The 26420-nt window shown below is 50.4% G+C and overlaps 1 protein-coding gene across 1 annotated transcript in view; it reads right to left on the reverse strand.

The window, feature by feature from the left end:
* Positions 1-645: 645 nt before the first annotated feature.
* LOC138657775 (uncharacterized) overlaps positions 646-26420 on the reverse strand; it is a 67195-nt gene continuing 41420 nt past the window's right edge. The window contains exons 2-5 of the mRNA XM_069745438.1: positions 25155-25334; positions 3230-3417; positions 3074-3142; positions 646-1107 (exon numbers count right to left, since the gene is read on the reverse strand). Coding sequence (XP_069601539.1) covers positions 836-1107; positions 3074-3142; positions 3230-3417; positions 25155-25334 — 709 coding nt within the window. The 3' untranslated portion in view covers positions 646-835. The remainder of the gene's footprint in view (positions 1108-3073; positions 3143-3229; positions 3418-25154; positions 25335-26420) is intronic.

Consider the following 26420-nt stretch of genomic DNA (forward strand, 5'->3'; position numbering starts at 1 on the left):
ACAGTAACAATATTGTATCTTAAAGTTATTAGGTTCTGTAGAAGGACATAGATCTGGGGATTTATTCTGACGGAATATAGGCTGAACTGGTATAGACAAATGTCTTTTTTCGGCCTTGCTATGTTACTATGTTACAAGGAGAGGGAGAACAACAACACAGACAGAAAAATAGAAAATAGTACTTAACACAGTCCTTGCACCACACAGCAGAGGATATGACACCAGGACCACGAACTCCACGAAAACAGCAGATTCACCACTGAAACCATAGAGCTCTTTACTCCAGGTTGGTCAACATAGATTACTCTACATCACTGGCAGTCAGCAGCTAGGTCATGTGACTATTTAAAGGATGGTGGAAGTGGTCACCACCCACAACAGCTGACTAGCACCAAAGCAGCTGCCAGCAAGGAAACTGACATTAACCATTGCTGGCCCGAAAAGAAAAAAGCAACATTTAAATTATTGCAGAACCAGAGCTGCCACGAATCCAAAAATGAATCATGACACCAACTCACCACGAGCCTCACTATCGATAACACCTGAGCCTCTCCTTTCTGTTGCTTACTGCTCTGCCACATTTATTACGGTGCTCAGCCATATTCAGACACCAGAGAAGACAATTGCTGGAAAGACCAATGAGACTTACAGAAAATGTTTATTAAACAAGAAAATACCAGAATTCTTTACAGAAACAGGAAATCATGAACCATGGGTGGAGTTCTGACAACTGTTTCCTGACAACTGTTAACTGGAAACCCTACTTCTATACTCAGCATTACACCAAACCATGAGCATTCGCAACTCCGCAATAACTACCGGCCACATGGTTGTATCACTCAAGGAGCGGTGGTCCAGAAGAAGCCTTCACCATGTTGTGTGCTGTATTCTGGGAGACGTGACTGTCTGGTGGCACATGGTATGGCTGGTGGGTCATCTGCACAGCATCAGAGCACATGTAACCCATCTGGATGGAAAGCTGCTCCTGCACCGTAGACACCCGCTCCAGACGCTCCATCACCTCCATGAGCTGCTGAGAAGTATCGTGAAGCATCCTCTCCAGCCTCTGAATGGTCGCACTACTGATCATTACATCTCCTGGCATACCTGGAGGAAAAAAACATAAGACACAATCCTGAGGAGCCTCAGCACCGGTCAGATGAAGATGCCCATGGGACGGGAGCACGTAATCATTCATAACACAAATCTGACATCAAGCAGAAGTCACAAATGGTCCTAACGTCTTCTTCATTATGGACACGTCATCGCTCCAAGAGGAGACGACATCGCTCCAAGAGGAGACGACATGTATTCACACTACTGCCGACACATTCACCGACTCTGTTCATAGAGCCTCTTGGGAGTGTCCCCAATGAGCATGCAGGCACTCCACACAGACCGCGCTCCACACAGACACAGACCGCGCTCCACACACAGATGGGCCGCCCTCCACACACAGACAGGCCGCTCTCCACAGATGGGCCGCTCCCCACACACAGACGGGCCGCGCTCCACACAGACACAGACCGCGCTCCACACACAGATGGGCTGCCCTCCACACACAGACGGGTTGCCCTCCACACACAGAATGGGTCGCCCTCCACACACAGACGGGTCGCCCTCCACAGATGGGCCACTCCCTACACACAGACGGGCCACGCTCCACACACAGATGGGCCGCCCTCCACACACAGACAGGCCGCTCTCCACAGATGGACCGCTCCCCACACACAGACGGGCCGCGCACCACACACAGACGGGCCACGCTCCACACACAGACGGGCCGCGCTCCACACACAGATGGGCCGCCCTCCACACACAGACAGGCCACTGTCCACACACAGATGGGCCGCTCCCCACACACAGACGGGCTGCGCTCCACACACAGATGGGTCGCCCTCCACACACAGACGGGCCGCCCTCTACACACAGACAGGCCGCTCTCCACAGATGGGCCGCTCCCCACACACAGACGAGCCGCGCTCCACACACAGATGGGCCGCCCTCCACACACAGACAGGCCACTGTCCACACACAGATGGGCCGCTCTCCACAGATGGGCCGCTCCCCACACACAGACGGGCCGCGCACCACACACAGACGGGCCACGCTGCACACACAGACGGGCCGCGCTCCACACACAGACAGGCCACTGTCCACACACAGATGGGCCGCCCTCCACACACAGACAGGCCGCTCTCCACAGATGAGCCGCCCTCCACACACAGACGGGCCGCTCTCCACACACAGATGGGCCGCCCTCCACACACAGACGGGCCACTGTCCACACACAGATGGGCCGCCCTCCACACACAGACGGGCCGCACTCCACACACAGACAGGCCACTCTCCACACACAGACAGGCCGCACTCCACAGATGGGCCGCTCCCCACACACAGACAGGCCGCTCTCCACAGATGGGCCGCTCCCCACACACAGACGGGCCGCGCTCCACACACAGATGGGCCGCCCTCCACACACAGACGGGCCACTCTCCACAGACAGACAGGCCACTCTCCACACACAGACGGGCCACTCTCCACACACAGATGGGCCGCCCTCCACACACAGAAAAGCCGCACACCACGCACAGATGGGCCACGCTCCACGCACAAATGGGGCACGTTCCATGCACAGACGGGCTGTCCTCCACACACAGACGGGCCAGCCTCCACACATGGGGGGGGGGGGTGCCCTCCACACACAGACGGGCTGCTCTCCACACACAAAGGGACCGATCTCCACACACAGACTGGCCACGTTCCACACACAAACAGGCCGCTCTCCACGCACAGAAAGGCCGCCCTCCACACACAGACGGGCCGTGCTCCACGCACAGACGGGCCGCGCTCCACAGACAGGCCGCGCTCCACACACAGACGGGCCGCGCTCCACACACAGATGGGCCGCGCTCCACACACAGACGGGCCGCGCTCCACACACAGACGGGCCGCGCTCCACACACAGGGAGTCAGCTCTCCACACACAGGGGGGCCGCGTTGCACAAACACAGGTGGGCTGCATTGCCACCCAGCATGGGGGAGGCACAAGGTTCACTCTACCATTACAAACCTCTCAAAGGAGCCCCACAGATTCCAAAGCCATGCATGGAGGATAATGGCAAATCTTGTCCTTCAACACCTTAAACCAGATAGAGGGGAGTTGAGTGCAGCAGTAATTACCTGTCATACATCAAATGCCACTTCTCTGATCACCGACCACACTCACAAGAGCTGTCTGCCTCCCTCATGCAGCTTCTGCTATTGCCCAGAGGATTCAGCAACTGCTCCATGTCTTCATAAAACGGAAAATCGACAGAAGCTCCGGAGACCCTCACCAGTCCCAGAACCAGCAGATGCTTCAAAGATGTGAACTTCAGCTTCAGGTCTTGCCAGTGGGACTTCACCTCTGCCGAGCTGAGGAGGCAGAAAACCGCAATGTGAGGAAAAAACAGAGAAGATCCCTGCAGTCATTGCTGGATGGCATCTAGCTGTACATAGGCCTGCAATGGACCCCAACAATACACACCCCCTACCACAAACCCCACACTGACCCTCAACAGTACACACCCCACACTGACCCACAACTGTATACATCCCAAACTGACCCCAACTGTACATACTCAGCACTGGCCCCTAACTGACCCCCAACTGTACACACCCCACACTGTCCCCCAACTTTACTCACTGAGCACTGACCCCCAACTGTACACATGCCACACTGACCCCCAAGTTGTACACACGCCACACGGACCCCCAAATGTACACATGTCACACTGACCCCCAACTGCACACACAGTACTGATCCCAACTGTACACACCCCACACTGTCCCCCAACTTTACTCACCGAGCACTGACCCCCAACTGTACACATGCCACACTGACCCCAAAGCTGTACACATGCCACACTGACCCCCAAGTGTACACACGCCACACTGACCCTCAAATGTACCCATGCCAGACTGACCTCCAACTGCACACACACAGTACTGACCCCAACTGTACACCCCACACTGGCCCCCAACTGTATACACCCAGCACTGACCCCCAACTGTACACACCAAGCACTGACCCCCAACTGTACACACCCAGCACTGACCAACTGTACACACCACACCTGTACACACCCAGCACTGACTCCCAACTTTACATCCCAAACTGACTCCCAACTGTACATACACCACACTGACCCCCAACTGTACACACCCAACACTGGATCCTGACTACACACACTGCACCCTGACTACACACACCCCACACTAAATTCCAACTGTAAATACACTGCACTGATCCCCAACTGTACACACTCCACACATCCCACGCTGACCCCCAACTGTACACATCCCACACTCACCCCCAACTGTACACACCCCACACTGACCCCCACTGTACATACCCTGCACTGGACCCTTGCTACATACACCCCACACTGACCCCCAACTGCACATACCCAACACTGACCCCTAATTGTACACACCCCACACTGACCTCCAACTGTACATACCCTTACTGGACCCTGACTACACACACCCCACACAGACCTCCAACTGTACACACTGACCCCAACTGTACACACCCCACACTGGACCCTAACTACACACACACCACACTAATCCCCAACTGTACACTTACCACATTGACACCCAACTGTACACACACCACACCAACCCCCAACTATACACACACTGCACTGGACTCCAACTGTACACACCCCACATTGGACGCCAACTGTACACACCCCATAGTGACCCCCAACTGTACACACCCCACACTGGACCCTAACTACACACACACCACACTAATCCCCAACTGTACACTTACCACATTGACACCCAACTGTACACACACCACACCAACCCCCAACTATACACACACTGCACTGGACTCCAACTGTACACACCCCACATTGGACGCCAACTGTACACACCCCATAGTGACCCCCAACTGTACACACCCCATACTGACCCCCAACTGTACACACTCCACACTGGATGCCAACTGTACACACCCCACACTGACCCCCAACTGTACACACCCCACACCAACTCCCAACTATACACACACTGCACTGGACTCCAACTGTACACACCCCATACTGACCCCCAACTGTACACACTCCACACTGGATGCCAACTGTACACACCCCATACTGACCCCCAACTGTACACACCCCACACTGGATGCCAATTGTACACACCCAACACTGAACCCTAACTGTGCTCACCCCACACTCACCCCAACTGTACACACTCCACACTGCCCCACCCTGCACTGGACCCTGGCTACACACACCCCACACTAATCCCCAACTGTACACATACCACACTGACATCCTACTGTACACACCCCACACCAACGTCCCCAACTATACACACACTGCACTGGACTCCAACTGTACACACCCCATACTGACCTCCAACTGTACACACCCCACACTGACCCCCAACTGTACACACCCCACATTGGATGCCAACTGTACACACCCCATACTGACTCCCAACTGTACACACCCCACACTGACACCCAACTGTACACACCCCACAATGAACCCTAACTGTACACACCCCACACTCACCCCAACTGTACACACGCCACACTGCCCCGCCCCCAACTGCACACAACCTGCACTGGCCCTGACTACATACACCCCACACTGACCCCCAACTGTACACACCCCACACTGATCTCTAACTTCACACCCTACACTGGACCTTGACTACACACACCCCACACTGTTCCCCAACTGCATACAGCCCACACTGATCTCTAACTTCACACCCTACACTGGACCTTGACTACACACACCCCACACTGTTCCCCAACTGCATACAGCCCACACTGGACCCTGACTACACACAACCCACACTGACCCCCAACTGTACACACTCACTATCATGGTTAGGACATGGTTAATGTCCTGTTCTCTCAGGGTACATTTTGCTGGCCTCCCTTTGGATCCGGGAAGGGTATTAAAACTCACTCCAGACTAGGATTCCCTGTCAGCTATACTTTAGTTCTTGTCTGTGTGCCTGACCCCTGGATTTTGTGCTCGGTTTGCAATTGTGTTTCTTGCTCTCCGTGCATTACTCTGCTCGTTTGTTCTTTTGAATTTCTGACCTCTGGCTTCTCTTCTGACAATCCCCTGTCTCTCCCCTTTTGGTACCTCATGATCTTCTGGTTCTGATCTTAGCTTGTTTAACTATTCTCCTGTGTGTATCGTCTCCTCTGCACCCCGGCATCTGTCTCCGACCCCCTCCCACTCTGTCACATAGTTCAGGTCCTGTTTGTTACCTGGTTAGTAACCTGGCACTTTGCTCAGCTCCCTTGCTGCTGTGTGCAGCTCTCCCGGCAGCAGTAATACCCGGGAGTCATAACATTATAGCTGACCGTTCAGTCTTTTCCCTGGTGGGGGGGTGTTAGTATGCTATGGATCCAGTAGAGGCTCTCACAGGGCAGGTTAATGAGCTCTCCCAGCTTATGCAGAAGCTGTCCATGGAGCAGCAAGCCCTGGTCCACTCACACCAACAGGTGCAGAGAGATGTGGCAGGTGCTTTACAGGGGTCTGCTCCGTAGGGGTTCCAGGAGGGAGGCCCCACTGATGTATCTCTAACAGACCCCAAGCCACCGGTAAAATTACCAATTTTTCCAGAGATAAAAAATTGTTTAGGGTCTTCAAGGAGGGATGCAAGTTGTTTTTTGAAGTGCATCCCCACACCTCTGGAAATGAAAGGCAGAGGGTGGGGATCGTAATGTCCTTGTAAAGGGGGGCTCCAGAGGCATGGGCTTTCTCTTTCTTCCTCTGCTGCTGACCATATGTCTGTGAACCTGTTCTTTGAGGGTCTGGGACACATTTACGATGAGCATGATTGTGCGCTGGCAGCAGATATGGTTATGAGTGTGACACACGGGAGGCATTCCGCTGAATGGTTCTGCTCAGAATTTAGATGTTGGGCAGCCGAAGTATCTTGGAACGACGACGCCCTGAGGGGGTTGTTCCATAAGGGCCTGTCTGACCGTCTAAAGGACGCTCTGGTACTTCATCCTCCTCCAGATACCCTAGAGGACGCCATGACGCAGGCGGTCTGAATGGACCGGAGACTCCATGATAGAGGAGTGATGCAACAAGAGACTCCTTTGTGCTCCAAATTGTGTGACACTGTACATGTATCTGAGCCCATGGAGATTGGGTCAGTATTGGTTGTGGAGAAAGAGAGAAGGCACCGTAGAGACAACCAACTGTGCTTTTACTGTGGAACCTCTGGACATTGGAAAAGGAACTGCCCCTCCTGCCCTTCTTCAGTGAAACCCTCAGACGACTGAGTCTTGGCAACAATCGTGAAGGTTGTCCAGACTCCCAGGTACATTTTTTCTCGCTTGCAAAAATTGTGCTCCAGGTGGAATTGGAATTTGCTGGCGGTGACCACCACCTTTGTAGACTGCAGTTCTTCCATTAATTTGACTGATGCCCAAGTTGTGACTCGTAATAAGATAGGGACAGTTAGGCTGAAAGACCCTGTTAAAGTTGTGGCATCACTCTTACCCGGGATAGAATTTGTTTCAGGACTGATGTCTTTTATCTGAAAGTGGGTTCCACTCACGTGGAAAAATTAAGTTGTTTTGTTATGAATAATCTGCCTGCAGGACTGGTATTGGGGATGCCCTGGCTGCAACGCCACAATCCTGTCATTGATTGGGTGGCGGGGGAGATCACTCAATGGGGATGTAAGGGTAATGGTCCGTGTTGTAACCTGAGGCTTTTTGTTAACCCGTTAAAGTCTGTATCTGTGTCGTCTGTCAGTCTGGAGGGTATTCCTGAGTACCTGAAGGACTTCGAAGACGTGTTTTCTGAAAACGAGGCTGATTGTGATTGTGATATTGATTTAGTCCCAGGAGCCAAATTACCCAAGGCTCGTCTGTACAATTTGTCTGGGCCTGAGCGCCAAGCCATGGAAAAGTACATTACAGAGAGTCTCCGCAAGGGACATATTCGGCCCTCTGTCTCACCCGTGGCGGCAGGGTTTTTCTTTGTGAAGAAAAAAGATGGTAGTTTGTGACCGTGCCTCGACTTTCGGGAACTGAATAAGATTACTGTGAAGAACACGTATCCTCTTCTTCTGATTCCAGATTTATGCAATCAACTCTCTGGGGCCAAATGATTTTCTAAGCTTGAGTTACGAGGGGCTTATCTATATATATAATTGTCTAAGGGTTTTTCCGTCTGTCTGTCTTTCTGTCTGTCTGTCTGTCCTGGAAATCCCGCGCCTCGACCAATCAGCAACGGGCACAGCGACGATGATGTCATAAAGGACGTAGACATCCCGCGCAACGGGCACAGCGACGATGATGTCATAAAGGACGTAGACATCTCACGTTTCTGATTCAGCGACGGGCACAGTATCGACGTAGATGTCATAATGGTTGCCATGGCGACGATGTCATAAAGGTTGCCTCGATCAATCAGCGACGGGCACAGTCTGCCGCGAATTCTGGAATCATCATTGTCCATATACTACGGGGACATGCATATTCTAGAATACCCGATGCATTAGAATCGGGCCACAATCTAGTAACCATATAAGGATCCGGGAGGGAGATGAGTGGAAAACAGCGTGTCTGATGCCTGAGGGGTTGTTTGAAAATTTAGTTATGCCCTTCGGTCTCCCTAACGCCTGTCACAGTAAGCTTCAGCCGCTGCTGCGGCCCAGCCCATAAACGCCCCCACAACGACCGAACACGACGGCATGGGTCGCCTGTCCCCCGGGGATGCAATATAGACCCTTTATACCACAGAGCGGGACCCAGGCCAACCCAAACTAGGGGAGGGCAGAGACCGGGGTTCTGTGGGAGCTGAGCGTGTGAACAAGCAAAGAGACACGTAGGACTTGATTACACCGCACAACTTCAGGTATAGAAAAAGTAAAGTTTACTTAAGTAAAGTCACACAGTACGTAAACCAAACATGACTATGCCAGGCTCCCAATTCCACACTTCCCAGAAGGGTACCACCCAGTGGACCCCAAGGCACCAACGGATCACCCAGGCCAGACATCAGGTGTCATCAGGACACAGGCTGACACCTTGAACAGACGTCAGACTATGGCCGAAGTCATCACGGGGTGATGCAGTCCAGGGTCATCTAGCACAGGCATACTAGGACGGCCTCTCTCTCAGGCCTCAGCCATAGCATAGGCTCAGCAGGAGAACATCAGACACCGATCCAGGATAGACGTCATCACAGGGTGGACCCCGGGGAACCGGTGGAACATCGGGTCACAGGCTAGAACACGGATGGCACAGGACCACGCAGCAGCGGTCATCAGGTTCCTAGCTACGGCCATCAGTCTCCGGGCATCGGACCTAGAAAGGAACTCAAGCGGGATGGTGCAAGAACCGCTGGACTGGACCTGGGCCGGACGGGGTTAGCACCGCATGGTAGTCAGAGCACAGAGTAGTAGATGCTCAGCAGAAACACGGGTTACAAGAGACTCAAAGTCACTGGGTGCGAGGCTCCAGACGCAGAGGGATTCCAGGAACATAACACAACAGACACAGTTCAGACAGGTTCAGGTACAGGACAGGTACAGGATCAAGGATTCAGGCCTGGATATACAACCTCCAGGACAGGCGCCAGAACATAACAGGAATCAAGGCAAGGACTTTTGTACCAAAATAGGCAGGAGAGGTGCAGGAACACAAAACACATATTGCAAAGTTCAGGAGCTTTGTGAGTAGCTCAGGCCCCGCCCATAGGGCAGGGGAACTATATATAGGAGCTGCCCTTCAGCAATTGGCTGGGGACAGCATTTCAAGTACAAACACTAACCCTGATAAAAGCAGGGGAGGTGTGATGCCGTAGCTAGGAACCTGATGACCGCTGCTGCCTGGTCCTGTGCCATCCGAGTTCTAGCCTGTGACCCGATGTTCCACCGGTTCCCCGTGGTCCATCCTGTGATGACATCTATTCTGGATTGGTTTCTGATGTTCTCCTGCTGAGCCTGTGCTACGTCTGAGGCTTGAGATAGAGGCCGTCCTAGTATGCCCGTGCCAGATGACCCTGGACTGCATCAACCCGTGGTGACTCCTGCCATCATCTGACTTCTGTCCAAGGTGTCAGCCTGTGTCCTGATGTCCCGCCTGTGTTCTGATGTCCTGCCTGTGTCCTGATGTCCAGCCTGTGTCCTGATGTCCCGCCCATGTGTGCCTCGGTCATCCGTTGGTGCCTTGGAGTCCACTGGGTGGTACCCTTCTGGGAGGTGTGGAATCGGGAGACTGGCATAGTCATGTTTGGTTTATGTACTGTGTGAACTTTACTTTTTCTATACCTGAAGTTGTGCGGTGTAATCAAGTCCTACGTGTCTCTTTCCTTGTCCACATGCTCAGCTGCCACAGAACCCCGGACTCTGCCCTCCCCTAGTTCGGGTAGGCCCGGGTCCCCTTCTGCGGTATAAAGGGTCTGTATTGCGTCCTCGGGGGACGCACGTCCCACGCCGTCATGTTCGGTCATTGTGGGGGCGTTTATGGGCTGGGCTGCAGCAGCGGCTGCAGCTTACCATGACAACGCCCCTGCTGTTTTCCAGAATTAATGTTTTTCTGACCTGATTGGGCGCTATGTGGTCATTTACCTGGATGACATCTTGATGTGCTCAGAGGATAGTCAACCACACTTACATCATCTACGTTCGGTTCTTAGGAGACATTTATAAGCTAAGCTGGAGAAGTGTTCATTCTTTATGCGAGAACTGTCTTTTCTGGGTTTAATTGTATCAGGGGAGGGTTCCGCATGGATCCTGGGAAGGTTCAGGCCATTTCAGATTGGGTGGAACATCATGACTGAAGGGTTTGCAACAATTCCTGGGCTTCGATAATTACTATAAGAAGTTAATTAAAGGGTTTTCGCAGGTGGTGAAACCCTTGACGGACCTCACTCTCAAAGGGGCGGATGTAAAAAATTGATCCGTGGCCGCAAAAAATTCCTTCCAGACACTGAAGAAATGTTTTACTTCAACACCCGTGTTGGTACAACCCGATCCATCAAGACCCAAGACCTTTTATCGTGGAGGTCGACGCTTCGGAGGTGGGGGTGGAAGCTGTGTTGTCCCAGGGTCCATCTGGCTCTGTCCCCGACCACCTCCCACTCTGTCACATGGTTCAGGTCCTGTTTGTTACCTGGTTAGTTACCCGGCGTCTTGCTCAGCTCCCTTGTTGCTGTGTACAACTCTCCCCGCAGCAATAATACCTGGGAGCCATCACACCCACACTGGACCCTGACAACACCCCACACTAACACCCAAGTGTACACATCCAACACCAACCCCGAACTGTACACACACTGCACTGGAGCCCAACTGTACACACACCGCAATGGACCTCAACTATAAACACCACACACTGGAACCCAACTGTACACACTTCACACTGGACCCCAACTGTACACACCCTACACTGACCTCCAACTGTACACACTTCACACTGGACCCCAACTGTACACACCCTACACTGACCCCCAACTGTACACACCCCACACTGGACCCCAACTGTACACACCCTACACTGACCCCCAACTGTACACACCCCACACTGGACCCCAACTGTACACACCCTACACTGACCCCCAACTGTACACACTTCACACTGGACCCCAACTGTACACACCCTACACTGACCTCCAACTGTACACACTTCACACTGGACCCCAACTGTACACACCCTACACTGACCCCCAACTGTACACACCCCACACTGGACCCCAACTGTACACACCCCACACTGGACCCCAACTGTACACACTTCACACTGGACCCCAACTGTACACACCCTACATTGACCTCCAACTGTACACACTTCACACTGGACCCCAACTGTACACACCCTACACTGGACCCCAACTGTACACACCCTACACTGACCCCCAACTGTACACACTTCACACTGGACCCCAACTGTACACACCCTACACTGACCTCCAACTGTACACACTTCACACTGGACCCCAACTGTACACACCCTACACTGACCCCCAACTGCACATATCCAACAATGACCCCTAATTTGACACAACCCACACTGACCCCCAACTGAATATACCCTGCACTGGACCCCAACAATACACCCCACAGTGGACCCTGAGTAGACACACCCCACACTGACCCCCAACAGTACACACCCCACACTAGACTGTGACTACACCCCCCACACTGACCTCGAACTGTACACATCACAGTGGACCCTGACTACACACACTCCATCCACACTGACCCCCAACTGTACACACCTGTATATAACTGTATACACAGAAAACCCCCTGGAGTAGATATGCAATATAAAATGTAACTTTTATTCTGATTGATAAAAAATGACAAAAATAACAACAAACACCATACAGATATAAAAGTGCTCTCTGAGTACAATCTAAGATAGGCAGATGCTGAGACGAGGGAATCTATCAGCGGAGGTTGGCACCCTATGTATATTGCGAGTGATGGCGCCCTCGCTTGTTGGCGGCTGTCCATGACTCCCCTAGATGTCCCTGATATTGTGCATCATTAACACACTCATCCATACTGGGAGTGAACAGCGGGAATACCAGGGCAGGTGGGCCGCTGGAACTACAGTATATATATATATATATGTATATGCAAGTGTCAGAGAGGTGAATGGGCGAGTGAACTAAAAGGCATAAGAAAAAACATATTAGATGATTTACGGTGAACTAGTAGTATCCCTATAAGCTGTTCCGTGCCGATGAAATCCTAGTGACTAGCGTAGGTTGGCACCCCACTTGTCAGCGAATGTGGCGCCACCGCTCCTCGGCGGCTGACCCTGGGAGTCCCTACGATAAATGTACATGAATCTCCCAGGTGAAATAAGGCAAATTGGGAACAATCAATTAACAGTGAAAAATGAATGATGTTATAATGAAGGACACATCAATACAATACATGATACACATCAAACCAACAGCATAAGGGGGTACTTATGGTTAGTAGCTTGTAACTTCGGAACCAGCTGCTGAGGAGCGGTGGCGCCATCACTCGTAATGTACATAGGGTGCCAACCTCCGCTGCTAGCCAGGTGCCAACCTCCGGTGCTAGGCAGGTGCCAACCTCCGCTGCTAGGCAGGTGCCAACCTCCGCTGCTAGGCAGGTGCCAACCTCCGCTGCTAGGCAGGTGCCAACCTCCGCTGCTAGGCAGGTGCCAACCTCCGCTGCTAGGCAGGTGCCATCCTCCGCTGCTAGGCAGGTGCCAACCTCTGCTGCTAGGCAGGTGCCAACCTCCCCTGCTAGGCAGGTGCCAACCTCCGCTGCTAGGCAGCTGCAGAGATGAGGGAATCTATCATAGAGTGTACTCAGAGAGCACTTGTATATATGTATGGTGTTTGTTGTTGTTTATGTCATTTTAATCAATCACATTAAAAGTTATATTTTATGTTGCATATCTACTCCAGGTGTTTTCTGTGTTAGACACTTCTGTCACGATAATATGAATATGCTCATATCCTAGGTACACTTCTAGAACTTTCCCCTGCATTTACTGGGACACACACACGCGCTTCCCTGCATTTACTGGGACACACACGCTTCAGTTTCCCCCATTAGGTTTGTGTAAAGTCCACATGCTGCAGCAACGGCCCCCTTCTGCTTGCACATGGCAGCTCTTCTCACATAGCCTGCTTGTGTACTTCTATCTCACTCATTCCCCCCCACATGGCTTGCCAGTAACTGAAATTCACTTTAACCTATTTTGTTTTACAATTGTCTGTACATATTGTAATTGTCTCATTTTGTAACATCTTTTTATACTTCTGTAAACACTGCCTATTTCTTTTTGCAGTAAAAGCTATAAAACTTTACTAGCTTTGCTCTCCTTGCTCTAAACGTACCGCCACGTCCTCTATAGACCAACTTTTCCTAAAATTTCCCAATTTTGTATACAGTCCACACTGACCCCCAATTGTACACACCCCACACTGGACCCCAACTGTACACACCCCACACTGGACCCAAACAGTACACACCCCACACTGGACCACAACTGTACACACCCCACACTGGACCCAAACAGTACACACCCCACACTGGACCCCAACTGTACACACCCCACACTGGACCCAAACAGTACACACCCCACACTGGACCCCAACTGTACACACCCCACACTGGACCCCCACTGTACACACCCCACACTGGACCCCAACAGTACACACCCCACACTGACCCCCAACTGTACACGCCCCACACTGGACCCCCACTGTACACACCCCACACTGGACTCCAACAGTACACACCCCACACTGACCCCCAACAGTACACACCCCACACTGACCCCCAACTGTACACACCCCACACTGGACCCCAACAGTACACACCCCACACTGGACCCCAACTGTACACACCCCACACTGGACCCCAACTGTACACACCCCACACTGGACCCCAACTGTACACACCCCACACTGGACCCCAACTGTACACACCCCACACTGGACCCCAACTGTACACACCTCACACTGGACCCCAACTGTACACACCCCACACTGGACCCCAACTGTACACACCCCACACTGGACCCAAACAGTACACACCCCACACTGGACCCAAACAGTACACACTCCACACTGACCCCCAACTGTACACACCCCACACTGGACCCCAACTGTACACACCCCACACTGAACCCCCACTGTACACACCCCACACTGGACCCAAACAGTACACACCCCACACTGGACCCCCAACTGTACACACCCCACACTGGACCCCAACTGTACACACCCCACACTGGACCCCAACTGTACACATCCCACACTGACCCCAAACTGTACACACCCCACACTGGACCCCAACCGTACACACCCCACACTGGACCCCAACCGTACACACCCCACACTGGACCCCCACTGTACACACCCCACACTGGACCCCAACTGTACACACCCCACACTGACTCCCAACTGTACACACCCCACACTGGACCCCAACTGTACACACCCCACACTGGACCCCAACTGTACACACCCCACACTGGACCCCAACTGTACACACCCCACACTGGACCCCAACAGTACACACCCCACACTGACCCCCAACTGCACACACCCCACACTGGACCCCAAATGTACACACCCCACACTGGACCCCAACTGTACACACCCCACACTGGACCCCAACAGTACACACCCCACACTGACCCCCAACTGTACACACCCCATACTGGACCCCAACAGTACACACCCCACTCACCCCTACCTGTACACACCCCACACTCACCCCCACCTGTACACACCCCACACTGGACCCCAACAGTACACACCCCACACTCACCCCCACCTGTACACACCCCACACTGACCCCCAATTGTAGATACCCCACAATGGACCCTGTTATGAAAGGCAATTCAGAATCACAATGGACATGGAGGTCAGAGCACATACAGTGAACTGACAATAACCCAAAATAATAGAACGAGCTCTGAGACGTGGGAACTCTGCAGACCGCAATCCCTAAGCCTATCAAACCACACTAAAGGTAGCCGTGGAGCGCTCCTGACCAGAACCTAGGCGCCTCGTCACAGCCTGAGAAACTAGCTAATCCTGAAGATAGAAAAATAAGCCTACCTTGCCTCAGAGAAATTCCCCAAAGGAAAAGGCAGCCCCCCACATATAATGACTGTGAGTAAGATGAAAACACAAACATAGAGATGAAACAGATTTAGCAAAGTGAGGCCCGACTAGCTGAACAGAACGAGGATAGGGAAGATAACTTTGCGGTCAGCACAAAAACCTATAAAAAAAACCACGCAGAGGGGACAAAAAGACCCTCCGCACCGACTAACGGTACGGAGGTGGTCCCTCTGCGTCTCAGAGCTTCCAGCAGGCGAGAAAAACCAATAAAGCAAGCTGGACTGAAAAATAGCAACAAAATAACATAAGCAAAACTTAGCTTTGCAGAGCAGCAGGCCACAGGAATGATCCAGGGAAAAAACAAGTCCCACACTGAAACATTGACAGGAAGCATAGATCAAAGCATCAGGTGGAGTTAAGTAGAGAAGAAGCTAACGAGCTCACCAGATCACCTGAGGGAGGAAACTCAGAAGCTGCAGTACCACTTTCCTCCACAAACGGAAGATCCCAGAGAGAATCAGCCGAAGTACCACTTGTGACCACAGGAGTGAACTCTGCCACAGAATTCACAACAGTACCCCCCCCCCTTGAGGAGGGGTCACCGAACCCTCACCAGAGCCCCCAGGCCGACCAGGATGAGCCACATGAAAGGCACGAACAAGATCGGGAGCATGGACATCAGAGGCAAAAACCCAGGAATTATCTTCCTGACCATAACCCTTCAACTTAACCAGATACTGGAGTTTCCGTCTTGAAACACGAAATTCCAAAATCTTCTCCACAATATACTCCAATTCCCCCTCCACCAAAACCGGGGCAGGAGGCTCAACAGATGGAACCATAGGTGCCACGTATCTCCGCAACAATGACCTATGGAATACGTTATGTATGGAAAAAGAATCTGGAAGGGTCAGACGAAAAGACACAGGATTAAGAACCTCAGAAATCCTATACGGACCAATAAAACGAGGTTTAAACTTAGGAGAGGAAACCTTCATAGGAATATGACGAGAAGATAACCAAACCAGATCCCCAACACGAAGTCGGGGACCCACACGGCGTCTGCGATTAGCGAAAAGTTGAGCCTTCTCCTGGGACAAGGTCAAATTATCCACTACCTGAGTCCAAATCTGCTGCAACCTGTCCACCACAGTATCCACACCAGGACAGTCCGAAGACTCAACCTGTCCAGAAGAGAAACGAGGATGGAACCCAGAATTGCAGAAAAACGGTGAAACCAAGGTAGCCGAGCTGGCCCGATTATTAAGGGCGAACTCAGCCAAAGGCAAAAAGGACACCCAGTCATCCTGATCAGCAGAAACAAAGCACCTCAGATATGTTTCCAAGGTCTGATTGGTTCGCTCGGTCTGGCAATTAGTCTGAGGATGGAAAGCCGAGGAAAAAGACAAATCAATGCCCATCCTACCACAAAAGGCTCGCCAAAACCTCGAAACAAACTGGGAACCTCTGTCAGAAACAATATTCTCTGGAATGCCATGCAAACGAACCACATGCTGGAAGAAGAAAGGCACCAAATCAGAGGAGGAAGGCAATTTAGACAAGGGTACCAGATGGACCATCTTAGAAAAGCGATCACAGACCACCCAAATGACTGACATCTTTTGAGAAACGGGAAGGTCAGAAATAAAATCCATAGAGATATGTGTCCAAGGCCTCTTCGGGACCGGCAAGGACAAAAGCAACCCACTGGCACGAGAACAGCAGGGCTTAGCCCGAGCACAAATCCCACAGGACTGCACAAAAGCACGCACATCCCGCGACAGAGATGGCCACCAGAAGGATCTAGCCACTAACTCTCTGGTACCAAAGATTCCAGGATGACCAGCCAGCACCGAACAATGAACCTCAGAGATAACTTTATTCATCCACCTATCAGGGACAAACAGTTTCTCCGCTGGGCAACGATCAGGTTTATTAGCCTGAAATTTTTGCAACACCCGCCGCAAATCAGGGGAGATGGCAGACACAATTACTCCTTCCTTGAGGATACCCGCCGGCTCAGATAAACCCGGAGAGTCGGGTACAAAACTCCTAGACAGAGCATCCGCCTTCACATTTTTAGAGCCCGGAAGGTACGAAATCACAAAGTCAAAACGGGCAAAAAACAGCGACCAACGAGCCTGTCTAGGATTCAAGCGCTTGGCAGACTCGAGATAAGTCAAGTTCTTATGATCAGTCAATACCACCACGCGATGCTTAGCTCCTTCAAGCCAATGACGCCACTCCTCGAATGCCCACTTCATGGCCAGCAACTCTCGGTTGCCCACATCATAATTACGCTCAGCAGGCGAAAACTTCCTGGAAAAGAAAGCACATGGTTTCATCACTGAGCAACCAGAACCTCTCTGCGACAAAACAGCCCCTGCTCCAATCTCAGAAGCATCAACCTCGACCTGGAACGGAAGAGAAACATCTGGTTGACACAACACAGGGGCAGAAGAAAAACGACGCTTCAACTCTTGAAAAGCTTCCACAGCAGCAGAAGACCAATTGACCACATCAGCACCCTTCTTGGTCAAATCGGTCAATGGTTTAGCAATACTAGAAAAATTGCAGATGAAGCGACGATAAAAATTAGCAAAGCCCAGGAACTTTTGCAGACTTTTCAGAGATGTCGGCTGAGTCCAATCATGGATGGTTTGGACCTTAACAGGATCCATCTCGATAGTAGAAGGGGAAAAGATGAACCCCAAAAATGAAACCTTCTGCACACCAAAGAGACACTTTGATCCCTTCACAAACAAAGAATTAGCACGCAGGACCTGAAAAACCGTTCTGACCTAACATAGTAACATAGTAACATAGTTAGTAAGGCCGAAAAAAGACATTTGTCCATCCAGTTCAGCCTATATTCCATCATAATAAATACCCAGATCTACGTCCTTCTACAGAACCTAATAATTGTATGATACAATATTGTTCTGCTCCAGGAAGACATCCAGGCCTCTCTTGAACCCCTCGACTGAGTTCGCCATCACCACCTCCTCAGGCAAGCAATTCCAGATTCTCACTGCTCTAACAGTAAAGAATCCTCTTCTATGTTGGTGGAAAAACCTTCTCTCCTCCAGACGCAAAGAATGCCCCCTTGTGCCCGTCACCTTCCTTGGTATAAACAGATCCTCAGCGAGATATTTGTATTGTCCCCTTATATACTTATACATGGTTATTAGATCGCCCCTCAGTCGTCTTTTTTCTAGACTAAATAATCCTAATTTCGCTAATCTATCTGGGTATTGTAGTTCTCCCATCCCCTTTATTAATTTTGTTGCCCTCCTTTGTACTCTCTCTAGTTCCATTATATCCTTTCTGAGCACCGGTGCCCAAAACTGGACACAGAGAAAGTCCATTTGGTATTTCCCATTGTGGGATTTGAACCTGCTTCACATGAGACTCCCAATCATCCGAGAAGATCAAAATGTCATCCAAGTACACAATCAGGAATTTATCCAGGTACTCTCGGAAGATGTCATGCATAAAGGACTGAAACACTGATGGAGCATTGGCAAGTCCGAACGGCATCACGAGATACTCAAAATGACCCTCGGGCGTATTAAATGCAGTTTTCCATTCATCACCTTGCTTAATTCGCACCAGATTATACGCACCACGAAGATCTATCTTTGTGAACCAACTAGCCCCCTTAATCCGAGCAAACAGATCAGATAACAATGGCAAGGGGTACTGAAATTTAACCGTGATCTTATTAAGAAGGCGGTAATCTATACAAGGTCTCAGCGAACCATCCTTCTTGGCTACAAAAAAGAATCCTGCTCCTAATGGCGACGATGACGGGCGGATATGCCCCTTCTCCAGGGATTCCTTCACATAACTGCGCATAGTGGTGTGCTCAGGCACGGATAAATTAAACAATCGACCTTTTGGGAATTTACTACCAGGAATCAAATTGATAGCACAATCACAATCCCTATGCGGAGGTAGGGTATTGGACTTGGGCTCATCAAATACATCCCGGTAATCAGACAAGAACTCTGGGACCTCAGAAGGAGTGGATGACGAAATTGACAGAAATGGAACATCACCATGTACCCCCTGACAACCCCAGCTGGACACCGACATGGAATTCCAATCTAATACTGGATTATGGGCTTGTAGCCATGGCAACCCCAACACGACCACATCATGCAGATTATGCAACACCAGAAAGCGAATAACCTCCTGATGTGCAGGAGCCATGCACATGGTCAGCTGGGTCCAGTATTGAGGCTTATTCTTGGCCAAAGGCGTAGCATCAATTCCTCTCAACGGAATAGGACACCGCAAAGGCTCCAAGAAAAACCCACAACGCTTAGCATAGTCCAAGTCCATCAAATTCAGGGCAGCGCCTGAATCCACAAATGCCATGACAGAATATGATGACAAAGAGCAGATCAAGGTAACGGACAGAAGAAATTTTGACTGTACAGTACCAATGGTGGCAGACCTAGCGAACCGCTTAGTGCGCTTAGGACAATCAGAGATAGCATGAGTGGAATCACCACAGTAGAAACACAGACCATTCAGACGTCTATGTTCTTGCCGTTCAACTCTGGTCAAGGTCCTATCACACTGCATAGGCTCAGGTTTAAGCTCAGGTAATATCGCCAAATGGTGCACAGGTTTACGCTCACGCAAGCGTCGACCGATCTGAATGGCCAAAGACATAGACTCATTCAAACCAGCAGGCATAGGAAATCCCACCATGACATCCTTAAGGGCTTCAGAGAGACCCTTTCTGAATATTGCTGCCAGCGCAGATTCATTCCATTGAGTGAGTACGGACCACTTTCTAAATTTCTGACAATATACCTCTATCTCATCCTGAGCCTGACAAAGAGCCAGCAAATTTTTTTCTGCCTGATCCACTGAATTAGGCTCATCGTACAGCAACCCAAGCGCCAGGAAAAACGCATCGATATTACTCAATGCAGGATCTCCTGGCGCAAGAGAAAATGCCCAGTCCTGAGGGTCGCCGCGCAAAAAAGAAATAACAATCAAAACCTGTTGAACTGGACCACCAGAGGAGCGAGGTTTCAAAGCCAGAAATAGTTTACAATTATTTTTGAAACTCAGAAATTTAGTTCTATCTCCAAAAAACAAATCTGGAGTAGGAATTCTCGGTTCAAGCAAAGAATTCTGGACCACAAAATCTTGAATATTTTGAACTCTTGCCGTGAGCTGATCCACACATGAAGACAGACCTTTAATGTCCATTGCTACACCTGTGTCCTGAACCACCCAAATGTCTAGGGGAAAAAAAAGACAAAACACAGTGCAAAGAAAAAAAAATGGTCTCAGAACTTCTTTTTTCCCTCTATTGAGAATCATTAGCACTTTGGGCTTCCTGTACTGTTATGAAAGGCAATTCAGAATCACAATGGACATGGAGGTCAGAGCACATACAGTGAACTGACAATAACCCAAAATAATAGAACGAGCTCTGAGACGTGGGAACTCTGCAGACCACAATCCCTAAGCCTATCAAACCACACTAAAGGTAGCCGTGGAGCGCTCCTGACCAGAACCTAGGCGCCTCGTCACAGCCTGAGAAACTAGCTAATCCTGAAGATAGAAAAATAAGCCTACCTTGCCTCAGAGAAATTCCCCAAAGGAAAAGGCAGCCCCCCACATATAATGACTGTGAGTAAGATGAAAACACAAACATAGAGATGAAACAGATTTAGCAAAGTGAGGCCCGACTAGCTGAACAGAACGAGGATAGGGAAAATAACTTTGCGGTCAGCACAAAAACCTATAAAAAAAAACACGCAGAGGGGACAAAAAGACCCTCCGCACAGACTAACGGTACGGAGGTGGTCCCTCTGCGTCTCAGAGCTTCCAGCAGGCGAGAAAAACCAATAAAGCAAGCTGGACTGAAAAATAGCAACAAAATAACATAAGCAAAACTACTTAGCTTTGCAGAGCAGCAGGCCACAGGAATGATCCAGGGAAAAAACAAGTCCCACACTGAAACATTGACAGGAAGCATAGATCAAAGCATCAGGTGGAGTTAAATAGAGAAGAAGCTAACGAGCTCACCAGATCACCTGAGGGAGGAAACTCAGAAGCTGCAGTACCACTTTCCTCCACAAACAGAAGATCCCAGAGAGAATCAGCCGAAGTACCACTTGTGACCACAGGAGTGAACTCTGCCACAGAATTCACAACAGGACCCCAACTGTATACACCCCACACTGGACCCCAACTGTACACATCCCACACTGGACCCCAACTGTATATACTCCACACTGACCCCCAACTACACACTCCACAATGGACCCCAACAGTACACACCCCACACTAACCCCCACCTGTACACACCCCACACTGGACCCCAACAGTACACACCCCACACTCACCCCCACCTGTACACACCCCACACTGGACCCCAATTGTACACACCCCACACTGACCAATGTCACGATATTGTATGAAATATCATAAGTTAGTCTCCTGTTAGCCAGGCAGTGGGCTAAATCCCTCCTTCCCTTTCGCAGCCAGGCAAGAGCTTTCCTTTTCAATGTGTGTGGGGGAGATTTTATTGCCTCTAGCTCTGAGAGCAAAGGAATTTACGACCGCTAGTGTAGGCTCAAACTCTGTCCAGCTAGAACTGGATTAGGAGTCCCCAGAATCCCTGAGGTCTTTGTTCTGTTATTGTAAGATATTAGGCAAACGATTTAAGCTAGAAATAGGAAAAATACCTATTCTTAACGTTCCTCGGCGGAGCTGTCAACCGCTGTAAACATGAGCTTCTAACTCCATCAGGTAAAAAGGTAGGGATTTCTCTGTAAGTATGCATCCCACATATGACATATTTGATCTCATTAGAATGCCAATGTTAATACGAGATGAATGCTGGGTTTGTTATGACCATGACATGTTCGGTAGCGGAGTTACAAGTCTTAGACAAATTTAGCTTACATTTAGTTAGACTGAAAAGGTAGGAGGGTCTGGGATAGCCAGCCCTTTTGGTGATGTCACCAAGCTGAGCTATAACTGTTTTGCCAGACTCCAGCAGTCAGTCTGCTACTGGAGTCTATGTGAGCCTGACGTGAAGAGCTGTTCCTAACCAGTCCTAATGCACTGGGACAGATGGAAACCCCCCACTAGCCTGGTTGCCTGAACTGATATGAACTGAGAACATGTGAGTTGTACCCTTTCTTATTTAATCCCTGTTTATTTTATAATTATCTTGTACATATTTTCAATTGTCTCTTATTGTAACAACTTTATATGACTGTTTATAAACACTGCCTGAAACTTTTGACGGAGTATAATATTTAATACTAGAGTCGTTCTTCATGCTCTAAAACGTACCCTAAGTCTCCTGAAGGGAACTACGCTACTGTTGTTTTTGGGTTAGCTTCGGACCCGTTTAATCGAAGCTGGTGGCAGCATACCATGTGCGGGCCTTTGGGTGTCGTTGTAGCGACTGCGGCATTGATAATTATTGTTCCTACCTGAGTGGGAGTAGTTAATCGCGTCGCTGCAGCGTGCCCAATAGCCAGTATATAGTAGGCAGCCTTTCTGGTGACTAATTACCTCAGGTGCAGTACCTCATCTGACCTGAGAGTAAGCGGGGCGCCAGAGAGCTGCAAATTTCAAGTGGAACTGTAAGCGGGATATACATAAATCCCTGCAGTTCGTGGTATATTGAAGAGCAGTGGGATACCTAGAATAAGCCCCTGCTGTAAACTAAGAGGTCAATAGCCTTGTGTGTGTTTTTTTCATCATATTGTGGAGTGGAGGGATAACTAAGATAAGCCCCCTGCACATGTGATAGCCGTCTGTTGGCCTAAAGTCACCCCGACCCGTGTCGTAGGGGTGACGGTCACGGTGTGAAGCGTGACAAATTGGTGGCAGCGGTCAGGGATTCCTGACAACCCCCAACTGTACACACCCCACACTGGACCCCAACAGTACAGACCCCACACTGGATCCCTACAGTACACACCCCACACTCACCCCCACCTGTACACACCCCACACTGACCCCCAATTGTACATACCCCACACTGGACCCCAAATGTACACACCCCACACTGGACCCCAACTGTACACACCCAAGACTGGACCCCAACTGTACACACCCCACACTGGACCCCAACTGTACACACCCCACACTGGACCCCAACTGTAGACACCCCACACTGGACCCCAACTGTAGACACCCCACACTGGACCCCAACTGTATGCACCCCACACTGGACCCCAACTGTATGCACTGTTGTGAATTCTGCTCTTGGGTTCCCTCCAGTGGTTGTTGGTGGGAATGCAGTTATCTCTGACTTGCAGTCCTGGCCAGGTGTATCGGATAATTACAATTCTGACTGGGATATTTAGGTGTGCAGGATCCTTTAGCCCTTGCCAGTTGTCAATGTTTCTCTGGAAGTGTTGGATCTCTGCCTGGCCTCTCCTGCTTATCTGCCAGTTCAGCAAAGATAAGTGTCTGTTTCTTTTCCTGTGGCACACATGCAGTGTGCTTATTTTCAGTACTGTTCGTTTGTTTTTCTTTTGTCCAGATTAGACTGTGTCTGTGTTTTCTCAGTCTGGTTGGTTTCACTGGAGTTGCAGATATACGCTCCTACATCTTTAGTTAGATGTAGGAAGTTTTTTGTATATTCTGCTGTGGATTTTTTGAAGGGTTTTAATACTGACCGCACAGAACTCTGTCCTATCCTGTCCTATCTAGCTAGAGTAGCCTCCTGTGCTAAATCCTGTTTTTCTGCCTGTGTATGTTTTTTCCTCTCCGACTCACCACCAATATTTGTGGGGAGCTGTCTATCCTTTGGGGATTTTCCATCTTTAGGGGTATTTAGTCCTCCGGCTGTGACGAGGTGTCTAGGTGTGTTAGGTACACTCCACGGCTACTTCTAGTTGCGGTGTTAAGTTTAGGTTTGCGGTCAGTATAGTGGCCACTTTCTCCAGTGAAAGTTCTCATGCAGCTCCAAGGTCACCGGATCATAACAATGCACCCCACACTGGACCCAAATGTATACACCCCACACTGGACCCCAACTGCACACACCCCAAACTGACCCCCAACTGCACAAACGACATACTGGACCCCAACTGTATACACCCCACGCTGAACCCCAACTGTACAAACCCTACACTGACCATCAACTGTACACACCCCACACTGGACCCCAACTGTACACACCCCACATTGGACCCCAACTGTACACACCCCACACTTGACCCCAACTGTATGCACCCCACACTGGACCCCAATGTATGCACCCCACACTGGACCCCAACTGCACACACCCCAAACTGACCCCCAACTGCACAAACTACACACTTGACCCCAAATGTATACACCCCACGCTGAACCCCAACTGTACAAACCCTACACTGACCATCAACTGTACACACCCCACACTGCACCCCAACTGTATACACCCCACACTGGACCCAACTGTATACACCCCACACTGGACCTAACTGTACACACTACACACTGAACCCCTACTGTACACACCCTACTTTTTACCCTTTTGTTTACACAACTCACCTCACTCGGATGTTACAGCGCCCCAGTAGCACACTTAGCCGGCCAAATACTTCAGAGTTCTGGGAGCCTTTTTGGGTCAGAAACCGGATGACGCCCATATCTCGGATGAGGTCCAAGAGGGTGTGAGTCTCAGTCAGTGTCCACAGCCGAACAGCTTGTGTTTGAGGGTCCATCACACAACTGAGGGGACAGCAGGAGACAACCATGGTGAACCGAGAAACATAGGAACATAGATTGTGAGCTCCGGGGTCAGGGATGATGGGAGTAGTGATATATTGTGTGATAGGAGCTAAGATTGTGAGCTCTGGGGGGAGTCATGGAAGATGGGAGTAGTAGTGATACATTGTGTGATAGGAGATTAGATTGTGAGCTCTGGGGTCATGGATGAAGGTAGTAGTAGTGATACATTGTGTGATAGGAGATTAGATTGTGAGCTCTGGAGGAGGTCAGGTGTCATGATAATTTAAAAATGCTATATTGTGAGTTTAGCTTCAGAAGGTTACATGGCTTTCCAGACACACACTGCAGATTCAACCCCCCTTTCTCCCCCTCTACATTCGCTCATACACTCTGTGCAACTTGATACCAATGTGTGAGCAGTTTATGGCTTTTAGCTGCGGCAGATAAATCTCCGTAAAACTACTCATTCCCTCCTCCCAACCAATACCAGCCTGAACTGGTATAGCCACTTCCAAACTGCATACATTTCTTTGTTGTGTTAACGGGATCTATAGGGGCACTGATCCGGGCTAGGGTTATAAGAATTATATATTCCGGATGTCCATCGATAGATCTATCACTCACTGAAAGTGCTAGAAGATAAACGCAACGAGTGCAAAGTGCGGGTTTCTCCGCAAGCGATTCAGGTAATTACTCCGTGTTTACACTTAACCCCTTCCCGACCTTCGACGCCACGTAGGCGTCATGAAAGTCGGTGCCAATCCGACCTGTGACGCCTAAGTGGCGTCATGGAGGGATCGCGTCCCTGCAGATTGGGTGAAAGGGTTAACTCCAATTTCACCCGATCTGCAGGGACAGGGGGAGTGGTACTTCAGCCCAGGGGGGGTGGCTTCACCCCCCCTGTGGCTACGATCGCTCTGATTGGCTGTTGAAAGTGAAACGGCCAATCAGAGCGATTTGTAATATTTCACCTATAAAAACTGGTGAAATATTACAATCCAGCCATGGCCAATGCTGCAATATCATTAGCCATGGCTGAAAACCCTGATGTGCCCCCCCCCCCCACCGCCACCGATCTCCTCCCCA

This window comes from Ranitomeya imitator, chromosome 1 (assembly GCF_032444005.1).
Source record: "Ranitomeya imitator isolate aRanImi1 chromosome 1, aRanImi1.pri, whole genome shotgun sequence".
NCBI lineage: Eukaryota > Metazoa > Chordata > Amphibia > Anura > Dendrobatidae > Ranitomeya > Ranitomeya imitator.